We start from the raw sequence: 22391 nt of genomic DNA on the forward strand, positions 1-22391 counted from the left end.
TGTTCAGGTTCTCTCTTCTGGCTCTAATTTGATAGGTACATTTGGAATTTGTCCATTTCTTGTAGCTTTTCCAACTTGTGGTACTTCAAGTTTTCAAAGTCTCCTTTGATGATGAATTTTGTTGGACTCTTTTGTAAAATCTTCTCTTACATTTCCAGTTTTATTAATTTGTATTTTCTTGCTCTTTTGGTTACCTTGGCTAGGGCTTGATAAGTCTTAAACATATTTTCAAATGGACCTTTTCAAAAACCTCGTTTGGAGGTGCTAGCAGGGGAGCACAGCTACTTGTATACCCTTGATCAAAGACTTATCCTCCTCTCTTAGTGGGGAAGGTCATCCTCTTGGACCCAGCATGCAGCTTGAGGAGGGATGCACACACATGGAGCGGTGAGGGAGGAAGGGGACACCTGCCTAGCCAGCCAGATCAGCTGAATCAACCCTGGTGATCAATGGGGTGACAGATGTCGCAGCCAGATCACCCTCACATCCTTAAAAATCTTTTCAAAGAACCAATGCTGGTTAACTTCATGTTATTTTTGTTTTTTAAATCTTTTTAATTATTTCTCCCATAATGTTGCCATCTGTTGCATTTTGGGTTTGCATTTTTAGAGCTTTGAGGTATGTCATTATTTTAGGTCCCTCTGATTTTTAAAGCATGAGCAGTTATATCTACACAGTTTGCTCTTAGATCTACCTTGGCTGAATCCCAGAAGTTCTGGTATGCTGTGTTCTCATTTTTATTTGATCCTAGAATGTTTTTAAAGTTTCCCAATTTCTTCAATAGGCCACTGTTCATTCAGAAGACTGCTGGGCAGTTGTCAAGTCCTTGTGTATGGTCTGAGCTCGTTTTGTTGCTGATTTATAGTTTTACTCCATCCTAGTCTCATAGGATGCATGGAGGATGCAGGGGATTACATCTGGGGTTCTTATAGGAGTGTCTGTTCAAGCACCCCAGTTCTATCTGCACCCGGCAAACAGGCTGCTATCATGTGGTTTTCCAAAACTCATGCGGACATTAAATTGCCGGACAGGTTGGGAGGTAGCTTTAGCAGGTGGCCTTTAACGGATCATGGCCGTTCTCGTGGGAGGGGCTGTGTTACAAATGCATTCTCTCGTTCCTGTCGCATCTCTCATGTGCGTTGCTTGCCCTTTTACCATTTCACACGATGGCCTCAATATATAGATGATTTATTTTCTTTATAAATTAACCACCACCCTTATCAGAAGTCAAACATGCACCAAGGCAAGGTTCCCGGTGCAAGCTCTCCCTGATTGGACTAGTCAGAGGGATGTGTAGATATAACTCTAGCAACACAGCAAGGACTAGTCAAGGGTCAGAATTTACTGAGTTGAGAATTCACAAATGGTAACATCATACAGTCAGTCACTTTTTGGGCTTAGTAAAAATGATGGTCACTCACCGTGCATCACAAAATCTCTTTTAATGAATAAATAATTTGATGAAATCAAAAAATATTTACAATATAAACAAATGGAAAAGCTTTGGATCTGTGACGCTAACCACGTTACATTTCTGAAACGGAGGCCTCCCCAGCTTTTCTCTTTGAACCATACAAATCCGCTAGAAACAACTCATACACTGTGTCTTTGTTCATTACATCTTTATCTGTTAGTCCTCGAAAGCTATATAATCTTATATTATGCAACATGTTAAAATACAAATATTAACTAAAAGAATATATTATCATAAAGCCAGGTAGCATTCTCCACAGAACAAAACATACACTCAGTTGTAACAATGACAAAGGGTCACGGCCACAAAAAGAAAAATAACCCCAAAAGTACAAATTCCTTCATAAGAATATAATTGTGCTCTTCGGTTGACCAGAAGTCTGTGCTGCCCTAACAAGGCCAGTGGCGAGGAGAACAGTCTCTGGTGACTGTCTGCTGTGTTTTGGTCACGCAGCAGCATTACAGGGAACTGGGCAGTGCAAGCAGTTTTAGAAACACTTTCTTGAGCTCTTAAAAAGAGCCAATTATGCAAAGCAAAATAAGTGTACTGACAATTCATCTCATCATCACAGACGCCATAGAACGTCTTGACTCTGTGGTAGGAAGGTACTCCTCTGCAGAGCTGCTCATACGCTCAGCCGGAATTCAAGTACTCCAGGGCCACCTCATAGCAGAACTTGTACTGATCCTGGAAGAGAAAGTGAGAAGGTCAGCTACATCTAAGCTTTGCTTCTGTTAGAGCAATTGCAGCAGACGAAGGCTCTTGATTGCAAGACATAAAACTGATAAAGCACTGAACTAGAATCAGAAAGTAGCAGTTTTGAATCACAATGTATCTACTGTTGATGCTTCCCTAGATAGAATTCTAGTATCTGTGTGCATTAGCGTTCTGGGAAGTCCTGTGTAGCTGAAGATGCTTGGGTTCTGCGTGAAATTCATTATCAGAAAAAGAATGGCATCTGCACTGAAAAGTAAGGTTTTTTTTTTAAATGGCATTTCTAGTCCCTTATTATAAGTCATCTAAACATTTAAAGTACATGGAAAATGAGTTGGGTATATGCAAACTCTATGCCATTTTATATAAGAGACTGGACTGTCTGCAAGGAGTCCTGGAACTAAGACCTCACGGATAACAAGAGATGAAGGTATGCTGCCCCATAATGCTTTACATGGGTATTGACAACAATCTGAGCCTTGCGCAGGAAGATCAAGAGTAGACAGAGAGATCAGAGAGGCTGGAAGAAATGCCTGCGTGGCTTGTCCCCAACAGGCTTGTCGATAAGGCTTTTCTCTGACCCTGCTTTTTCTTGACCTTTCAGTCAGTAGGATTTCTTTAATGTCATGAGAATCGATTAAGTTCCTCCTAAGTGTCATGCACCTTTGCCCTAATTTGAGAAGTTTGTGATGTAGGGGGAAGGGTGAGACAGGTAACCGAGTATTAGCACCTAAGAAAGAATGGTTCCCAAACATGGACGGTGGGATCACTGGGACGAGGACAGAGCTTCTTAGGAAGGGTAGCGCATTATGGTTCAAATCTGAAATTACCTTCACAGGCTGATGTTTTGAACTCTTGGTATCTACCTGGCACTACTTTGGAAGGTTTTGGACACTGGGAAGCAGGGTCTAGGTGGAGGATGCAGCTCACTGGCTACAGGTCTTTGGGGGGGGGATGTCATTACTGCCCACTTCCTATCTTGGCTTGGGCTTCCCGATCAACTAAAAGGGATCAGCTTCTGTCACATACTTCTGCTGTTCTGCCATCAGGATTTGAGTGGTTCCACAGTGGCTTCTTTGCCATGATGCACTAAAAACCTGTGCAATGTCCCCTTCCTTAAGTTACATCTGTAATCCAGGGCCCTAGGAGGGGAAGGATGTATGAAGCTAGGAAAGGGGACTCAAAGTCTTGGTTTTGTCTGTGCAGTTTTGATCTCTGCCATTGTCTTGCCATTGCTATTATCAGCATCCTCTTTGACTCTCAGCTGCTCCACTTTAGGTGATAAAAAAATATGATCATTTAAAATGGGATTAAAAACAGGCATTCTGGACAGAGGCAAAAGGAGAATAAGAAACATATGAGAAAGTCTGGTAACTTCTGGGAAGCACATGTCCGTTCTTGAACAGTTTTAGTGGCTTTAAAAAATGAAATTGGGTGCCTATAGAGTTAAGGTCATACCTTCTTAGTAACTGTCAGGTCTTCATTACAGTTGTCTTTAGTCTTTGCTCCACACACAACTTAGCTAACTGCCGCTAGCTTATTAAACCTTAGAGATTCATATCTCCATCTTTTAACTTTCAGGTGGTGTGTTTATTTGCTGATGAGGCGATGATATTCGATAATCTCAGAATAACCCCATTTACCCTGTCTGTTTCTTTAGAGAACTGAGTCTGTCTACATTCATGGTGGCAGTTGATCAGTAGGGACGTACTCCTATCATCGGGTTGGTTTTCTTCTAGGAGTTTTAAAGAGTCTTTGTGTTTCTCCTCCTCCTCCTTGTTGACCTGCAACATGGTGTCTCCCTGAGAGCTGGGGCCACAGGTTTGTGCCACCATAAACTGCCTCTTTAGGTTTTTCTCTCCTGTTCATCTTTGTGGTTTAATATATATTGTACAGATAATGTCTGATTCTTTACATTTCTCTTTTGTAGACCTATCCTTATTTTGGGATTCATCTCTTTCATGGTGGTAGTTCTTTATATCACACGTGGATGTTGAACTCTATTAAGCATCTTTTGTAAGGTCAGCATGGTGGTCATGCCCCACCCCCACCCCAGTCTGATTTTCTTTGAAACATTTTATTGCTATTTATGAATGGTAGCCTTGTTGGGCACAAGATTCTTGGTTGGCAGTTATTCTCTTTGAAGTCCAGGAATGGATTGTTTTTAATTTTTGCTTTTGCACTTATTTTTTGAAAGATGTAGGAGTGTGTTATGGCAGATGGGTAAATGACAACGTTGGAAGAACTCAGTCCTTTCTTTCCACCATGTGGGTTTTGGGGATGGAACCTGGGTCTTCAGCATTGACAATAAGTGCCTTTACCTGTTGAGCCAACTCACTAGCCTGGGAGTCAGGCTGCAATGTTGGCACTTATCACTGCATGGGCACCACAGTGCGGAAAGCCTCTGTAGAGCATCTTTGGCAGGATGAAGCACCTTTGGCCTAGTATAGACCAAGGCAGAGTCAGAGAGACCCGCTGTCACTGGTGGCCACATAAGAATAGAGATCCTTTAGTAGTGTACAGCCAGCAGCGGGTATGGGGCACTCTCTGTGTAGTTACCCCTGGAAGCAGAGTAGCTCCAGTTGGTAGGGCGTGTGTTTCCTCTGGCACTGTAGTGACGCGGCAGCAGCAACTGCTTCTGGCATTGGCAGCTCCAGCTGGTACAAGAGACCTGAAGCTCTGGTCCTCCAATGTCAGTGGTGCCAGTCCACATGGTTGGAGGTGGGGGCAGTGATGGGATCTGTGCAGCCCTCTGTGGTGCTCACACACAGGACTGAGCAGCGTGTGGAATGTGGTTGGATGCGAAGTATCTTATAAGTCCGTCCTCTCTCTGACGACCTGCGACCTGTGTTTCTCTTTGTGTTTGATTCTTTAAACCCTTGACCTGGAAACACTATTACTTACCCTTTGCAATGTTCTATTTCTGGTTCACATTCTAGGACTGATTATTTTAGCACTGGATGCTTTTATTTTCGGAATGTTTAAAAGAAGCAATTTGAATTTCAGAGTTCTAAAAGGCCGTATTGTCAGATTGCCACACTGACAAATTGGCCACCAAGTGCTCCAATCATCTCTGTGAATCCTAGAGATGATTTTTTTATGGAAATGTAATCCCTCATTGCATAAAAATGATTCTTTTCAGATCTAACTGTGCAATTAGCTTCAGTGACTACCATAAATGGTCTTTTTTTTTTTTTTTAAAAAAAAAACCATATTCAAACACAGTTAGTAGGGACTTGTGGCTGCCGGCCTCAGGTCACAAGAAAAGGTGGAGACTCATGAGGGATTTTAGGCTCCTCTGCTAAGGTTCGGTGACCCAGCAGTGAGCAGAGCTGCCCTATCTCAGGCATGGCTATAATTTTCAAAATGAGTTCCCCTTCTCCCATCTCAACCATCCTGAGCAACCTGCCAATTCCCATAGATTCTATGATGACTGGTTTCTGAATCATAAAAATAAGGGGAAGGAAAGGAAAGGCCACAAATTGCCATGTCCCCTCCTCCGAGCACCTGGGAAAATACCTCAAATCTCCCTACAGTGAACACTGATTACACTTGATCACCAGGTATAGCCCTGTCTTCTACAGTTTTCTCCTGCTCCCCTGCTTAATTATATACAGTATAATTAAGCCACATGAGCCATTCCCATGCTTCTGAGAAAAAACTATGCATATAAATACATAAACATACATGCACACACATATACCCCTTGGTCCTGAGTTTTCCCAACTCAGACCATAGCTGCTGGCTGCAGGCATATGAAGTGCTTGGTCTGGAAGAAAGGTTCAGCTGGGTCCCATCCCCATCAGGGCCACTTGCTGTCCCTCTCTAGATTCTGACTCTGACTGGCGCAGTGGCTTCTATGAAGAGGGAGAAATGACTTCTGAAATGGAACCCAAAGCTGAGGTCATTCTTTAAAAGTCCTGGCATGTGGCTGGCTGAGTCTGGGAGTGATGAGGTCTGGGCTCCTGAGGGCAGTTCTGAGGCATCCCATGAAGGGCTGGCATCTGCCTTTGTCGGCACACGTTGCCTGCGCTGGATGAGCTGGGGGTAGGGGGGAGCCACAGTCAGTCTGGGCACACTAAACAGCGCATGTCAACTGCTCAAGATTCAAAGAGAACAGTCTGCTGAACTTACCTGAGGCAAACTTCCCTCCCTGAGGTGCCTGCCTGAACCTAAGATGGGTTTCAAAATGACACTTTGGACTGGACAAACCTTCCAGCTAGGAGCTGAAGTGGTCCTGTATGCAGAAAACTGAGGGTGGTTGGGTCCCAGCAGGTCACACTGGTGACCATCCACTCTGTACCAGGGAGACTAGACAATCCTCACCGCTACTTAATAGATGGCCACAGGGAGGGAGACTGTGTCGTCAAGCTTCAGAAACAAAATAACTACGTAATACACTGAGCTTGGAAATGGCCACCAAGTAACGGCCCCGTTTTCCTGAGGTGACGTGAAGTAAGGGCACATCTGGTTCCTAGCCCTGAGCTGCCTTATGGGGTTTACTTTCCTGCTTGTTAACTCTGTTTTATAAGGTATAGCCCTGTCTTTGCCCGGTCAGATTCCTAAGTCAAATTAGGTGCAATTTTGGCACAGTTCAATGGCTTTCGATATTTACCGAGTTGAACACAAGGTAAATGGCAGAATGTCTCCACTCCACCGAGAAGAGCCTGTGCCAGGCAGTACCAGTACCCTCGCCCTCCTAGCCTGGAACAAGCACTGCTTTAGCTGCTGTCTTCACGGCAGCAACTATTCAGAACACGCTGTATCCGTGGGAAGATACAGCACATGACATTTTGTCCCCCTGACAGGAAGGGCATGGAGGGTGATGATGGTGACTGATGCTCACTGAAGTGAATCCTATGTGGTCAGTGCCCAACACTGCACAAGAGGCTGCGGAGCAAGGCGTGGCTTTTGGAGATGGGCTCTCCGTGCAGTTAACGGTGTCAATGATGACTAAACCTGGAATTTCCCAGGCCTCTTGTAGAAACCCTGAGAAAGACCGGGGCCTCTATTTGGGTGGGGATTGTCAGGTCCAAAAGAACCCCCTCCAAACAGCTAACTGTGGTGCCTATTAGCATAGCAAAGCACACGCTGGCCTCTGGACTCCCACAGCTCTGTTCCTGAGTCCCACGTGGCACATTCTGCTCTCAGCTCTTCTCACTCCTCCTCTCTAAACTCTAGCTCACGGGCTTCCTTCCCGTCCCCCAGCTTCTCATTCCTGCCATTTAGGCCGTGTGCCCTCTTGAGTCTCTTTGCCTTTTGGCTCCCTCCTCTCTGCCCCCTCTCTCTCTGTCCCCTCCCACTTTCTTTTACGCCCATCCCTGCCATGACCCTGTTCAGTCATGCTTAGTAACTACATGCTCTCCTTGCTCTGGATTCTTCCAGATGCCTCAGGCTGTTTTCTCCCTCATACCTACAATAAAAACCTCCCCTCAACCATACCTAGGAGTGGTCATGTCCCTATTTTACACAGGGACCTGGTCAGTCTTACCTGGATTTCAAGAGGTACAAAGCCCCAGGCGACATGTTGCTCAAGATCAGACTGTCTGTGACAGGACACTTAGGGAATCGCAGGCCCTGGGCGGGCAGAGGGAACCTTCAGTGGTACCACTAGATTACCCTATTCCCTGAGGCTGTTGGCTGAGACAGAGCCCAGTGAGGAGGGCAAGGCGGAGGGGAGCTGCTGGGAGCTGCTACTTTCCGGCAACCCTGACAGCTTCAGGGCCACTGTCTCTGATTCCAACTAGGCCCAGCTGTCCTTGTTCATTCTGGGAGCCCAGAGCTTATGGATGGTGACAAGGTTGCTTAAATAGATGTTTAACTTATAAGTCAGGCTAAATAAAACAGGGTCAGAATAAAGTAACGGCTCTGGACGGAAAATGTTCTAACCTTATATCCTAAGTTACTATTTTTATTGTGTGTGCTCGTGCGTGCACATGTTCTAATCTTCTAAATTACTATTTTTAGTGTGTATGTGTGCACATGTTCTAATCTTCTATTCTAAATTACTATTTTTAGTGTGTATGTGTGCACATGTTCTAATCTTCTATTCTAAATTACTATTTTTAGTGTGTTTGTGTGCTCGTGTGTGCACATGTTCTAATCTTCTATTCTAAATTACTATTTTTAGTGTGTGTGTGTGTGTGTGCTTGTGCGTGCACATGTGCACACATAAGCCAGCACGTCAGATCTCCTCTTTCTTTCTCTGCCTTATTCCCTGAAACGTGTTCTTTTGACTAGGCTGGAAGCTCACAAGTCCCAGTGATTGTCCCGTCTCTGTCTCCTACAGTGCAGGGGTTACAGGCGCTTCTGAGGCCCTGCCTGTGTTACAGACGCAGGGACCTGAACTCAGGACTTCACGCTTATGCAGCTCTCAACCATCGAACCATCTCTTCAGCCCTTGTATTCCAATTTAATGTTCTTCCGAGCAATCTGTTGTCTTTCCCCCTAAACCCCAAACTGACAATGTGAGGAAATCGGTGTCTAGGGTATTCTAGCTTTACCCGAGAGTGCCAGGCTTCAAAATGTATAGACTCTCAAAGTCTGAAGCAATTTGCTGATATCAGAATCACGAGGGGGAAAGGAAAGAGACAGGGAGGATCCTTATGTATTCCTCCCATGCAGGCGGGAAGGGTACAGTTGCAGCATTTGGGGGTTCCAAAGGAGGGGGCCATTATAGGTATCCTCCTGCCTCTGAGCTGTGAGAAGAGACTCAGTGGGGTCCAGGTATTGGTTTCCCACTCCATCCACCCTGCGTCCTGGCTGATCAGTTCAGAAGCGTGCCCTGAGCCTTTCTGGAACAGCTCACATCGTCAGTACCCTTCCCAACGGCTGGCCCCGGGTTTTTTCACTCGGATCTCAGATTGCCTGCTACACACGGAACAGCCATACCAGGCTTTATCGTGCTGACCCGAGCTAATTAATTCCTTCAGCCAACGTCTCTGAATTCTAAAACAGAAAGATATTGTGCTTCAGGGACGAAAAAAAAACAAACCGCATGCAAGAGCTCTTACTTTGGCACTGCAGCTTCAAAACCAGACAAAAAGAGCGTTGTGATATTTTCCCTCTGGTCACCAGCTATTATCTCGCGAACAGTCACCCTGACAGATTGGCAGATGGCTCACAACTTCCCTTCGTTTCTTTGTCATGGACCTTCTCAGAATTTCAGGGCTGACCTTCAGAGTGCCGGGCTTCCGGGGGGACCCTGTATTCGCCACTGAAATGATCCACGACTGTACAGGATTCAGTGTGGAGGGAATGGCTTCCTAAGCTGCACGGCGCAGTGGGGAGCCGTGGTCGACGACAGCAGGTTAAATATTTCCAAGCAGTCATCAGGGAGGATTTGGAAGGTTCCCAGAGCAAAGAATAATAATAATAATAAAAAAACCTGCCTGCAGCTATAGATACACCTGTTACTGTGCTCTGATCATTATCCATTTCACACCGGTATTGAAATGTCACAGATACCCCATAAACACGCTGAGTTACCGGAAGCCAGTGAAATTAATTTTTAAGAAGACATTCCTTTACAACAACCCAAACTCCAATACCGTTACCGGATAGTAGTGGAACCTGCTGTTTGCAGTGCAGGCTCCCTCTGGCCAGCCACCCGAGCCTCCATTTATCTCATGAGGAATTGCCCTGGCCTGTAATCTGAACCTCTGACTTGAAAAAGCCTGGCTGAATCGGACCATAAAAGCTCCAGGGTGATGACCGCCTCTGTAGAGCCAGTACAGGAAGGCCTGGAAGGGGGGACTTCTAATGCTTTACTTAATTCAGTCTCAGTGAGGGAACTGACTTTTTTTTTTTTTAATCATGGGCAGTTCTGCCCACATACAAAGTCTGGAAGCTTCATCCATCCCTGAGGATAAGTCTGGCATCTGCATTCTCCTTCCCTGCCCCAACTCAGTGACTGGGGATGCTCTCCTCTCAGTCCAGAAGGGTGAAGCCTCTAACGCTCACGTGACGGTTCTTAGCTGGTTCTCGGGAATTCTGCACACAAGCATACCTTAGACCCCACGTGCATGAAGCCTGTTACCATCTGAAGGTGCAACAGAAACCAGGCCTGGCGCATACTAAAGGTCACATTAACAGGGCTGCCAGACTCCTTCCCTAACACTTAGATATGACCACATCCCCGGGCCACAAAGGCATCATCATGCCAGTGGATAGTTACACACTCAGCTGCCACTCTCATTTACGATGCCCCAAAGTCATAGGTCTTTTCGCGTTGTGTGACCTCAAAAAAGGCTACTACTACCCCTGGTTTACGAAGGGAAAAATCAAGGATACTAGCACTACAAGGCTCCTGGGTTTGAGGTCCTCTATTTGAGTTCACAGCACAGTTGAGACTCTATTTGCATTTCTTTGGTTTTCCTATGGGGCAGGAAAGAAGAGGTAGACATTTGGGGGAAACAGGATTCTTCTTGTCAGAGCTAATGGAACGGCCCACAGGTTTGAGGGCATGTACCCAGCTAAGCAGCCCTTCTACAAGAGTCCTTGGATAACACTGTGCTTCTTAGGTGTGGAATATAAGCACAAGCCAGTGTCTAGACAGCAGGTGCTGCTGGAGAGAGGATTTTGTGATCCCCAGGAGCTGGCTGTAGGAGGTCATTCTACTCCCTCACCCTGGGTACTGCTGCAGGGACCCCCTTTTGCATTTGGGACTCTAACTGCACTCCTGCAGAACCGGGGGCCCTGGAAGGCAGGGGTAGCTCGCCTCTTCCTCCTTCCTCTCTGAGTCATTGTCCAGACCTTTCTCTGGTTCCCTTCAGCTCATTCAGACAGAGACCTACAGAACCCGAGAGAAAAGCTTCTTCCATGAAGCTACCCTTCTGTTCTTGAGTGCCTGGCATTCTATCAGCTCCACATTTAAAAAGAAAGAAAAGAAGGCATTTTGTGAAGCACTCTAAGAAAAAAAATTGCCCCTAGTGCTTTGTTTCTCAGCCCCTTTAATCCTTCTCTCAGATGTGGCCACCATAATTAAATGCAATATCCCGTATGTCAAACCGAAATTCACAGCTTTGATAAATATTAGGCGATTAAGCTATTTATAAAATCTATAATTTGAAAATCTGGCATGTCTCATACTTGTTACTATTTCTTCTCCAAAAAGACTTAACTGCTTAGCTATGTGGAAGGCACTGCCAGGAAGGGAAAGAAAGAAGAATGTTCCCTTGTAAGTCTCAGCTATTTCTACATTTCAACCAAGCCGAGGGAGTCTCCTCTACAAGACTGGAAAGGAAGAAGGAGAGAAAGAAAGGAAAGTCCCCTGAGCCAAACTATGTGTGACGCTTTGGAAAAGAGTCCTCTCTGACGGAGCATCGCCATGTGGGAGCTGCTGAGGAGTCCCAGGCAACTCTGAGATACCCTACGGGGCAGGGCAGGGGGCATCCTACCAGAAGGTCCACCATGTTGGGCTTGTTGTTCCTCAGAGTCTTCACGGCATGGAAAACATCCACAGTTCTCTGGTGTCTGAGCATCTCGCAGACAATGCTGATGGCGCAGAATGAGCCGCTGCGCCCCCCTCCATTCCTGTCGGAGAAGAAATCAGATGGTCGCACGGGGTTTGTAATCTCAGCACTTCTCATACAGAGTCTGTGGAGAGATCTTGTCTAACCCCCCGAGAAAGGTCAGAATGAAGGGTGCACAGGCAACAAGCTGGCTTAGCATGCGGCCCGCAGTTCATCCCAGCCAGAGGATGATTTCTGATATGCTACCTTACTGATTTTCTTTCCAAGACAAGGTTTCTGTATAGCCCTGGCAATCCTGGAACTCATTATGTAGACCACGGTGGCCTCAAACTCTCAGAGATCTGACTGCTTCTACCTCCCGAGTGCTGGGATTAAAGGCGTGAGCCACCACTGCCTGGCTCCTTACTGATTTTTATACAAAGAGCCCAATATGGAAAAATTTTAGTAAGTGGCAGCCACCTCGTCTGAAATCTGCCAGATTTCAGATAATGTCATTATAAAACTAATGACATATAAAATGACAAGTGGGGGTATGTACAAATACCCCGTCTTTGAAGGTACTAGGATCTCTCTATCTCCCAAACACGAAAGCACTCTAAAATCTTTTCTAAAAGCAATTTTAAATATATGGGAACATTGCAAATATATCACAGATATCACAGAGAGTTCCCTTGCCCAGCCTGTGGTGGACATTTATAATCCCTGCACACCATCACAGTCGGGGGTAAGAGCGCTACCGCACTGTGGCTGAACTACAGACCTCGGTCACATTTTACCAGTCTCTGCATTACGGTCCCTTCGTGGTCTGGGGTCTACTCTGGCATTTGGTCGTCATCTCGTATCTCTTTGCCCTTCTCCGGTCTGTGACAGTTTACCTGTTTCTCAGCTTTCCCTTATCTTTCTTGATATGCTACCTCTGACGAATCCTGGCGGGCTGCTTTATGGAATACAGAATCCAGAATGTAGAAAGGAGGCTTAGATGAGACCCATGTGCCCCGGCCACAATTGGAAAAGGCCACGACTAAGTTCCACAGGGAACCGGCCTTTCATCTGGGTTCCTCTGGTATATCTTTGTCACTGGCTAAGAAACCTAGAAGGAAGAGCCTTACACCCTCTAAGGGACTCGTGTGTTGATGTTCATCTTGTCCACTAGAGGGTGCTGGTGAGGATTTTCACTGTCACGTTATCTTTCTCTTTGTGGTTAATATGCATCCTGGGGTGAGATACTTTGGGACTCTGCAACTATACTGATTCTCTTCAGTCACCACTGATTTTCATATACAACGGTGGATCTTGTTTTCAGCAATTAATTATGACTGTCTTATTTAACTAACATTGGCCTTATATTTTCTTCCCTTGTTCAACATTCTATCATAGGAAATAGCTCTCTCTCCCACCATTTGAAAATGTATTTGTTTTATTATTTAAAATCAACCTAGGCAGACGCTGAAAATTTTATTACATGTGCTAAAAATCTATCAGTAATTATCTTTGCCTCCAATTTTTCCACCTCTAGCCTTGAAGAGTCCCATCAGGTTGGTCCCCTGTTTGTGTGGCATATGCTTGCCCCCCCTTTTGAGTATATTTGTATTTTCTAGAATGTTCACCTTGTACTTTCCATGCATTAACTTCTTTTATAAGGAGGTAAATGACCTTTCATTTATTCTGAAATATGATAATGCCATCACACTGAAATGAACATTACTTTGTGAAAAGCCTTTGTCAGGGGAGTGGCGGTGAGAGGCCAACTCTGTGGCATGCATCCGCTTCTTTCATCCTTACATGAGCTCTGGGGGTGAATTCTGTCTGCCAGGCTTGCCCCGCAAGCGCCCTGACCCAATGGGCCATCACACTGGATTACCATTACTGGTTTAATAGCGAGTATCTAACCAGTTCCAGTTTCCTAGACTTAAAAAACCCTACACCTAAGCAAAGTACGCCTATTGCGTTTGGTGGTGTTTTATAACTTTACAGCTATTGACAGGTTTCTTCTTAGCCCTCAAGACTTGGCTGGAGAAAAGGGCTGCTTGTCTTGTGGAGAGTCCTCCATTCTGGATTGTCTCATCCCTTGCACCTCTCTAATATGATTTAATATATTATCTTTGACCCATGTATCCTATAAATGGGTGGTTGGCAGCAGAGCTTCTAAAGGACCCTAGGTGGAGGAATGGTCAATTCAGTGTTGTCATTCATAAAAATTATACTTCTCTAATAAGCAAGCGTGAGACATCTGGGTGTCCTTTGTTTTGCTATTTTAAGATTGATTTAGTGTCAGTGAAGACAGTCATGAATGTTGGCTCATTCATTCTGTTGTTACATTCTAAATCTTCTATTTTTATTTTGTTTTATTTTTGGTTTTTCGAGACAGGGTTTCTCTGTAGCTTTGGAGCCTGGCCTGGAACTAGCTCTTGTAGATCAGGCCGGCCTCGAACTCACAGAGATCCACCTGCCTCTGCCTCCCAAGTGCTGGGATTAAAGGCGTGTGCCACCACCCAGCTAAATTCTCTCTTTAAAGATTAAAATGGCTACAATGAAGTCCAAGAATGATAAGTAGATATTGGCATTAAGTTTTGCAGATGTACACACCACGGTGGCTTATCAGAGCCTGGTCAGCCCCGTGGCTTCCTTCCTCATGCCCCTGCCAGTTTTACAGTGTAACCAACTCTTGGAAACTTTGTTTCATGGCTTTAAAAATGTAGCCATTTTTAGGGGCATTAAGTGGTTTTAATGAGTATTTTCCTAAACACTAAAATCAAACTAATGATGTCGATTATCACTGTTTAGTTTTTTTCTCTCTCCAGTGTTGGGGATCAAATTCAGGGCTTTGTATGTACTAGACAAAGGTTCCACCAGGGAGGTACATGCCATGCCTGTCAAACTTTTTGCCCATTAAAAACTAAGGGGTTAGAGGTCTTGTTATAATGATTTGCTGTATTTGTAGACATGCCGGCTCTGGAACCTTGACCAGATATATGTATTCAGGACCCCCAACCTATCCTGCTTTTCCTTCTCCATCTACTCATATTGTAAACGGAGTATCTTCCTTAATGAAATTCAATGCATCACCATGCTCCCTTGGTGGCCAGCATCCTGTGTCCTCTCTAAATCAGTCCTTGCTACGCTCCTGTTCATGAGGAGTTTCTCCCATGTGTTCTCGTGGAAGCTCTTCTGTCTGCTTGCAACATTTGGGGGTGATTCGTCTGAAAGGATTTCTGCGCACTTGCGAGGAGACAGGCTGATGTGCCCAGTTTCTCCACTGCCCTGCATTCACAGGCTGCAGGGATCTCTGCTGCAATCAGGTGATACAGGGGCATGGCTTTGCCTTCTGCTCTGTTCCTTGCATGGATGTTCCACTGTCCTGGATTGCTGGTTCTTTATCTCATCTTTCAACAGCTGCTCATGACCCCTGTCCACATCCAGTCTTTCCATAGTTCCAGAATGAGGACACATTCTCATTTTAAAAACATAAGGAAGAGAATTCTCTGTTTCCATTCCTTCCCCTAAGTATCTGGAGGGCACTCATGCAGGTGTACTCTGCCCTCAGCCAATAGGTGGCGCCGCACCATGCTAAATATCTCACAGAGGACCCTTTACACCGTTTCCAAAGCTTTTTTTTTTTTTCTGACCAATATTGGAAGATACCAGTTTAAACTTTCTTGTAGGCTAAAAAGGAAAACAAAACCCAAAAAACCCCTTAGATTAAGTTTATAAATTAAAAAAAAAACTTTTCTACAGGCCTGAGTTCACACACATTAGCAAGAGGCAGCTCTAAAGGGATTATGGGACTGAGGGGAGCTTATGAGGTGCCCTTACAGAAGGTAAGAAAGGGGTGACAGGCAGGCAGGGGAGAAATAACTGGTGCCACCACTGTCTGTGATAGTCAAACAGCTTGCTGCTAGAGACACTACATGGACTGTGATGTAATTGCTTAGTTCAAGGGCCACAGCTGCTTTTAGGAAGAAGGCCACATACAACGTGCAGTGACTGAACAGAACAGAGCTTTGCACCGGTCTCTCAAAGCCTTCCCTTTCATGTATCTCCTGCAGTGACCTATTCCTGAAGACTCAGGGATTGGTTGGCTCATGGTAGAAAGCTAGTAGTTCAGGGTCAAAACAAGCTATGCTTCCAGATACAACGCAGGCTCTTCCAGATTCCGGAGGGCTAATTGAAAATGACTTTTAATATTGAAAATAGAAACAACTGGTCTGGGACTCTAGCTTGGTAGGGAGAGCAGCTGCCTAGCATCCTCAAGGCTCTGGATTCCACCTCCAGGACCTCAAAACAAAACAAAAAACAACCTCACGCAAACAAAAATCTAACAGATCCAATACCAGCCAATTAAAACGCCAACTTTCCTATTGGGATTATTTTTTACATAGTTTAGCTCTTTTATTTCTTTTTTGTAAATTAATCTACGAATTCATGTGCAATGGGCTCCAGCAGCTCAGTCAGGCTCCTTCCTGTCAGTACTCGCTGGTGTGTTCTCGGGTGGCAGGCTACAGCCCAGGTGCTTTTCTCTCTGCCTTCCCTTTTTTCTGGTTGTTTTCCTTCATTCCTTTCAGGGAATCTTGGTTCATAGAGCGCTTGCTGTACTCAATCCACACATCTATTGCCAAGGGTCTTGCCTTATTTCCTTACCAAATGATGCCTACAGCATGCTGAACGATGTTGTAGACTCTTCTGTTGTGCCATGGCAACACTTATGGGGCATGGTGCCCATTCTGTTGATGTCTGCTGTATCATCCTCCTTGTAGCTTTGCGCATGCATTCACCCCAACTCCCCATTTCCTGAAAGGCCCTACAAACACACAGTGGGCGCCTCTTTTTTCGTTTTGTATTATCATGTTGGCAAGTCACTGGAAGAGACTGCTGCCTTGACTAGAAAATAAAAAGCCCTGTTGTGATCTCATCAGCACAGTATGGTGAACTTCTCATCGAAATAGGAAGGGGATGGAATAGACTCTTGTCAAGCACTGATTCTGTGGACAGGAACGGAGTTCAGAACATGGGGATGTTGCTCTACACAAGCTAGAATAGGGGGACTTAAGGCGCAAGACAGCTCTGAGTAGGTTCCGAGGACTCTCTCCAAGGGAATACATTTCCTGAAGCATGATGCGGGTCTGGGAAGAATTCAGGGATTCCACCACATGAGGTAAGCATAGGGAGCCTGGCGTAGCCTGGACCCTCACCCAGTTGCCACTGAAACCTGCGGTGGTCAGCTCAGAGGAAATGTTTATTGTCCTTCAATTTGGGAAGGATCTTGTCATCTTCTTCAAATGATGTTTCGCTGAAAAGCAACATGCGCTCCTACTTTGAACTCCCACAAACCCTGTGAGCAGCTTCCTTGACTGCCATGCCTTTTAATTGCCTCTTCCGTTAAAGCCAAGCCGGATCGTGAGCTGCACATCACTTCCAATGAGAAAGTGGAGGTGAAAGTGCTCCGGGAAGAAAGGCATTGTCTCCTCAGTGGCTCGCAACACTGACCACACACGGGAATCGTCCAGGGGTTTTCAATAGCACAGATGCTTGGGTTCCATGCCGAGACTGGGGTTTAATTGGTGTCAGTGTGGCCCAAGGGAGGTACTTGCTGAAGCTCCCCCAATGACTGCCAATGCACAGGTACAGTTGGGAAGTATCTGGCCAAGGATGTTTACATTTTAGCACCTGCTACAACTGTCACCCTTCAGAGGACACTGGTTCTGTGCTTGTCAATTTCCGTCCCTGGAACAAATGCTCATGTAGAGCTCATGTAGAGATGACGGCTAGTTTGGCTGACTGCTGTGGAGTTCCCACTCCAGGGCTGGCCGGCTCCATGGCTTTGGGACTATGGTGAAGCAGCACACCACTGGGGTAGGGATGTGACAAAGGAAGGGTGTCACCTCATGACCAGAGAGAGACAAGAAGGAAGAGCCCAGAGTCCCGAAATTTTGTTTGAGGCATGTCTGCAGTGATCCACACCTCCCAGTATGCCATAATGCTTCCTCATAGTACACACTGAGACCAAGCCCTTACTGCGGGAGTCTTTATGGGATATTCCAGATGAAGCTATGGCAGACCTAATCAGATCCTGACAGTATGCCCATTTATAGAAAATATCTCTTGAAAAAGGGTTGAGGGGAAAAAAAAAAGGTTTTTTTTTTTGTGACGAAAGTTCCCCTATGGTATCCAGTAGAACCATCAATTACTGCAACGAGATGATTCAGCCATCGGGGAGGGGTCCTTGGTTATGCCATTGACTGATTTCTTCTAGTAGGGATGATTTCAAGTTACCTACAGTTTAACAACTAGTGCTGAAAATTCCTGAAGATGTTAAGAGCAGGTTCTTGAACTAGGAATTGTCTAGGAATTGATGCCATCCCTGTGTTTTCCTCTCCTCTGGGGTGGGAGTTGATCCCACATACAGGGTAAAAAAAATATATATGTATATATATACATATATGTACATATATATGTATATATATATATATTTGATCACATGACCAACTTCCTGTAGTTTGTATGTGCTTCCCAAGTTCCTGTGTTGGGAACTTACTCTCCAAAGACATTAATGACATTTGAAGCCTTTAGGAGGTTCTCTGGCTCAGACAGAGGGTCACACTGGTGGTAATAATGGGTTTATAAGAGGAGAGTGACCAATGTTATTACACTTGTTCTGTCTTGCCATGTGATGCCCTCTGCTGCGTTGTGACCCTCACCAGATGCCAGGACCGGACTTTTGGATTTACCAGCTTCCAAAATGGAGAACTCAATCAAACTCTGTGGCTTATAAACCTCCTGGTCTTCTCTATCTTGTCAGATAAACAGAATAAAGCTAAGACCCCCCCCCCCCCCCACCCAAGTACGCAACATGTTTGTTGTTTCTAGAAAGCCAACTGATCGTTCAGTAAGTGCTGGTCGCCCCTCTCACCCAGAGCTACTTATTTTTTCTATATTTATAGTATCATAAGAGGAGGAAGGTGAACTGAGTTGGTGGGGGGGTCTGCCCCCCCAAAAGAGCTCTATGGAATGAATACTTACAAGCAGTGCACGACTGTGCGGCCTTCCCCGCCGTTGTATTCCTCCTGCCACTTGTCCACTTGGCGGATAAGCTTCAGGAAGGAGCGCTTGGACACGGGCGTGTCCCTGTACATCGGCCAGCCCAGGAACTGGAACTGCTGAACCATCCGATGCCCATCCTGGGGCTGCAGAGGGAGAGGCGCCAGTCAGGGAGTGGAGGGAACAGCATCCTTTACCTTACTGGATTCCAGGGCCCCGGTTCCTCTCACTTGATCTTCCCATCGGAGTAAAGTATTATCTAGGAGCCTCAAGCCAGCATATAACAAGGGGTGATTCTGCAGGCCTGGAGAGTCAGGACCTTAATCTCTTGTGGTTATAAAGAGCCAGGTGTTTTAAGTGACAGGCCAGAGATAAACAAGAGTGGAGCATGAACTCTTACATTTTGTAAAAGCCGAGAGAAAAATAACAACAGGACCGACCATGTGGTGTTTGGTGTGGACAAATGGCTTCACTTTAGCTGCAAGTAAATTAAGGGTACGGGACACTGTATCCTAGAAATGTTTGTGAGTCCAATGTGATGCACTTCCTACCCTGGTTTCTCTAGAATATGGCTTTGCTTAATGCTCAGGCTTTTGCTGCACTGCCAGTAGTTAATTAATCACTACGTATAATTAAACAGAATTGCGGGATTCAAATTATGCATTGCTGGCCTCAGTTTTTGGAGGAGCTGCTTGGCACTTGGTGGCCCCTGACATAGGTGGGTCTCTCAGCACGCTTTCCTTGCCAGCTGTTTCTCCTCCTCTGCCTCAGTCTCCCCTCTTCCCAGATCTGTGGCTGACAGATGCCTCTGGACTCCGTTTCGGGGTTCCTTTTTCTCCCCTGATCTCACTGTTTCATTACAGTCACTGTCATGACTTGGGGTATCACAAGTCAGTCACCGTTTAGACCTCTCTCCTGAATGTCACCCTTATGTACTCAAAAGCCATGCTCGGGGCTTACATAGTCATCCCAAACCTACTGTGTCCCAAATTGCACCTCAGCGCAGCTCCTTGCCCCAAACTATCTGTTTTTCCCACAGGCAAAACCAATTCCAGTTAATGACGATCACACCACTTCCTTCTTAGGATCCACATCTTGAGAGTCACCTTGACTCTCTGGGACCCTGCTGCTCTGGCCTCTGGATCTAGCCGGCTCTCTCTACCGCTTACTACCTCCAACTGCCACCACTCGTCCCCTGGTCCTTCTGTCCATTAGTCTGATCTCAAGGCAGAGGCAGATGTGAATCATCTGGTGACGCAGTTGTTCTGAAAACCCTGTCGTGGCTCAACGGCTCCTCATTTGCTTTCCAGCAAGAGTAGCTAGCGGTGGTGGGCAAGGCCCTGCTAGTCCTGAGCTCTCTTCCTCAGTGTCTCCTGCCTTAGCTTACTGCTCTCCAGCTCCACCATAGAGCCCTTGTGTGGCCATTTCTGCTTGGGAGCTGTCTTCCTAGAGAGGTCACACCTCCTCCCTTCCTTCCTCAGAGTCGGCTCACATGGAATGCCCACTGAAAAACGGGGACTGTGACAGCCCCGGGACATGACCTCACACTTTTGTTCCTTTAGCGCATGTATCACTGTCTAGCACCGCGGGATTCTATCTGCTGTGCCTTTTATCTGCTGTCTTGGTTTCAGTCAGAGGTGGCTCACTTTTTGCCACCTCTACTGTGTTACTTTAGCAAGATCCTCCCCTCCAGCAGGCGGCCACTTCATACCTGATCAGGTTCTTCAGACTCCCCCATACGCTAATGATGCTATCTCTCTCTGGCCCATCCTCAGCAAGAATCCCCTTGTCCTGGTTTTTCCATCTGCTGACCCCTGCCTGTCCTAGGCTAGACTCTCCGCACTTTCCTGGCTGGATTCAGGTAGCATCTCCCACAGTGGTTCATGTGTATAGCGCTGAACATTGAATGAAGTCTTTCTTATTGTGCCTGAACATGTTAGTAACTCTAACAACCTTCCCGTTAGCGTTTGGGTCCCATCAGGCGAGGGATCTGTTTTGTTGACGGCGACCTTCCAATCCCTTAGGACAGAGCCTGAAAGAGTGTAGACATGCCAACGGCCAAACGTTCCTTAAGACAATAGCAAAACCCCAGTTCAAGCACCGTGGGTCCCGCCCCCGGCTCTTACTCTGGAGGCGTTGTAAATCCTGAAGATCCTACTGATGATGTCTTCCTCCAAGTCCGCAGACACAAATTCCACCTGGATGGGGCCATGCCTGTGCACTCCATTTTCTGGCCAGTACTGTGGACACAACTGAACCCCAAAACCAGAGAGACAAGTGTGACTGGATAAAGTCAGCATCGGCATAAACCCCTAAACTTCAGTTCCTTTTCTTCCTAAGAGGCTCAGACACCAGGACTCTGATGGCGGCCCTGTCCTCAACTACACTTCTCATCCTCTGGCGGTTTTCTCAAAAAGCATGTGTTAGCCAGGGGATAAGATCCAGAACTGGCAACAGTGCAGGCCTGGATTGTTATAGTCTTTTTTAAAAACAGACTGATGTTCCACAGAAAGCAGGATCCACGGGTTGGACCTGCGTCTTTTGATGACTTTTACTTTTGAAATGGTCTAACGTGCCACGGTCACGTGTTGCAAGGGTTGATTTATACAATCAAGATTGCAAAGTAAATTCTGTTAATGGTGAGTCAATTGAGATAACATCCTCTCTTTCCTCCCTCTCTATCCAGGATAAACCTTTAATTCATGAGAAAGATCAAGAGGAGAAAGCAGGATAACCAAGACTAACTACTCTTTATATTAGATAGGTCTATTGGATTTAGAAACTAATTTTTAAATAATGTTTCCATGGGATTTTTTTTTCTTCCTCATCAGCATTCCCTAGTGACAAGTTATTAAACCACCCTGTCAAACAATAGTGTTCAGATGTCTGTTTCCCTTTTGATACCCAAGGGTGCCCACTGTTAAGATTGAAAGGCATGATGTCAGAAAGCCGAGATGGCAGTAAAAGCCATAACAACCACATTTGAACGGCTCTGCCCATTTCTCTGCGGACAGGGCTGGCTTTGCTCTCTGCTTATTTTCGAAGTTCAAGCGCCTGATCAAATGCTTTTCATTTACACCGCAGAAATATGAATGGCCTGGGCTGGCATCTGGCTCCTGGCACACTGTGTCCTACATTCTGCCCAAGGAAACCATGTAGAAAATGGCTTAAATGGTGCAGAACACATCCATGAGCTGATCCGATAAATACTTAAAGTGGTCTCGTGGCAGTCATGTACACTAGCAAAGTCTCTGAGTTCCAATGCTCAGTTTAGCATTTGCTAGAAGACAGAGTCCCAGGAGCTTCCCCCCGCCCCTCCCCCCACGCAAATCAGCTCTGTCTGCTGAATAGAATGGGAGTCTTTTTGTCTCTCTGACTGCCAGTCAGCCAAGGCTTGGTTGGAGTCCAGACAGTTTGAGTTTAGAATGCGGCTTCAGCATTCAGATGCTGTGTTCACAGACACCACCAGCTCTGCTGACCAATGGTGAAGGTGACCCATGTGTACCTTCACGTTAGGGACAAGGCAAACCGACTCTAACCATGGAACACACCCTGTACCCCATGCCTGGCTCTTAAATTTGTGAAATCTAACTGCTGCTGCCTGGAGTTAGAAGGACAGTTTTTGGTTCTATTGAACTGGGCGTGCTTTCGTAAACAGTGACGATCTGTTCTGAGGGCAGGGAGGAGGGAGAAGT

At 45.9% G+C, this 22391-nt stretch overlaps 1 protein-coding gene across 1 annotated transcript in view; it reads right to left on the reverse strand.

Moving 5' to 3' along the window:
- Positions 1-1423: 1423 nt before the first annotated feature.
- Positions 1424-22391, reverse strand: part of Ptprm (protein tyrosine phosphatase receptor type M) — a 670047-nt gene continuing 649079 nt past the window's right edge. Inside the window, exons 28-31 of the mRNA XM_038315433.1 lie at positions 20823-20948; positions 18679-18842; positions 11587-11722; positions 1424-2161 (exon numbers count right to left, since the gene is read on the reverse strand). Of these exons, the coding sequence (XP_038171361.1) occupies positions 2108-2161; positions 11587-11722; positions 18679-18842; positions 20823-20948 (480 nt within the window). The 3' untranslated portion in view covers positions 1424-2107. The remainder of the gene's footprint in view (positions 2162-11586; positions 11723-18678; positions 18843-20822; positions 20949-22391) is intronic.

The sequence above is a fragment of the Arvicola amphibius genome, chromosome 18 (genome assembly GCF_903992535.2).
Source record: "Arvicola amphibius chromosome 18, mArvAmp1.2, whole genome shotgun sequence".
Classification (NCBI taxonomy): domain Eukaryota; kingdom Metazoa; phylum Chordata; class Mammalia; order Rodentia; family Cricetidae; genus Arvicola; species Arvicola amphibius.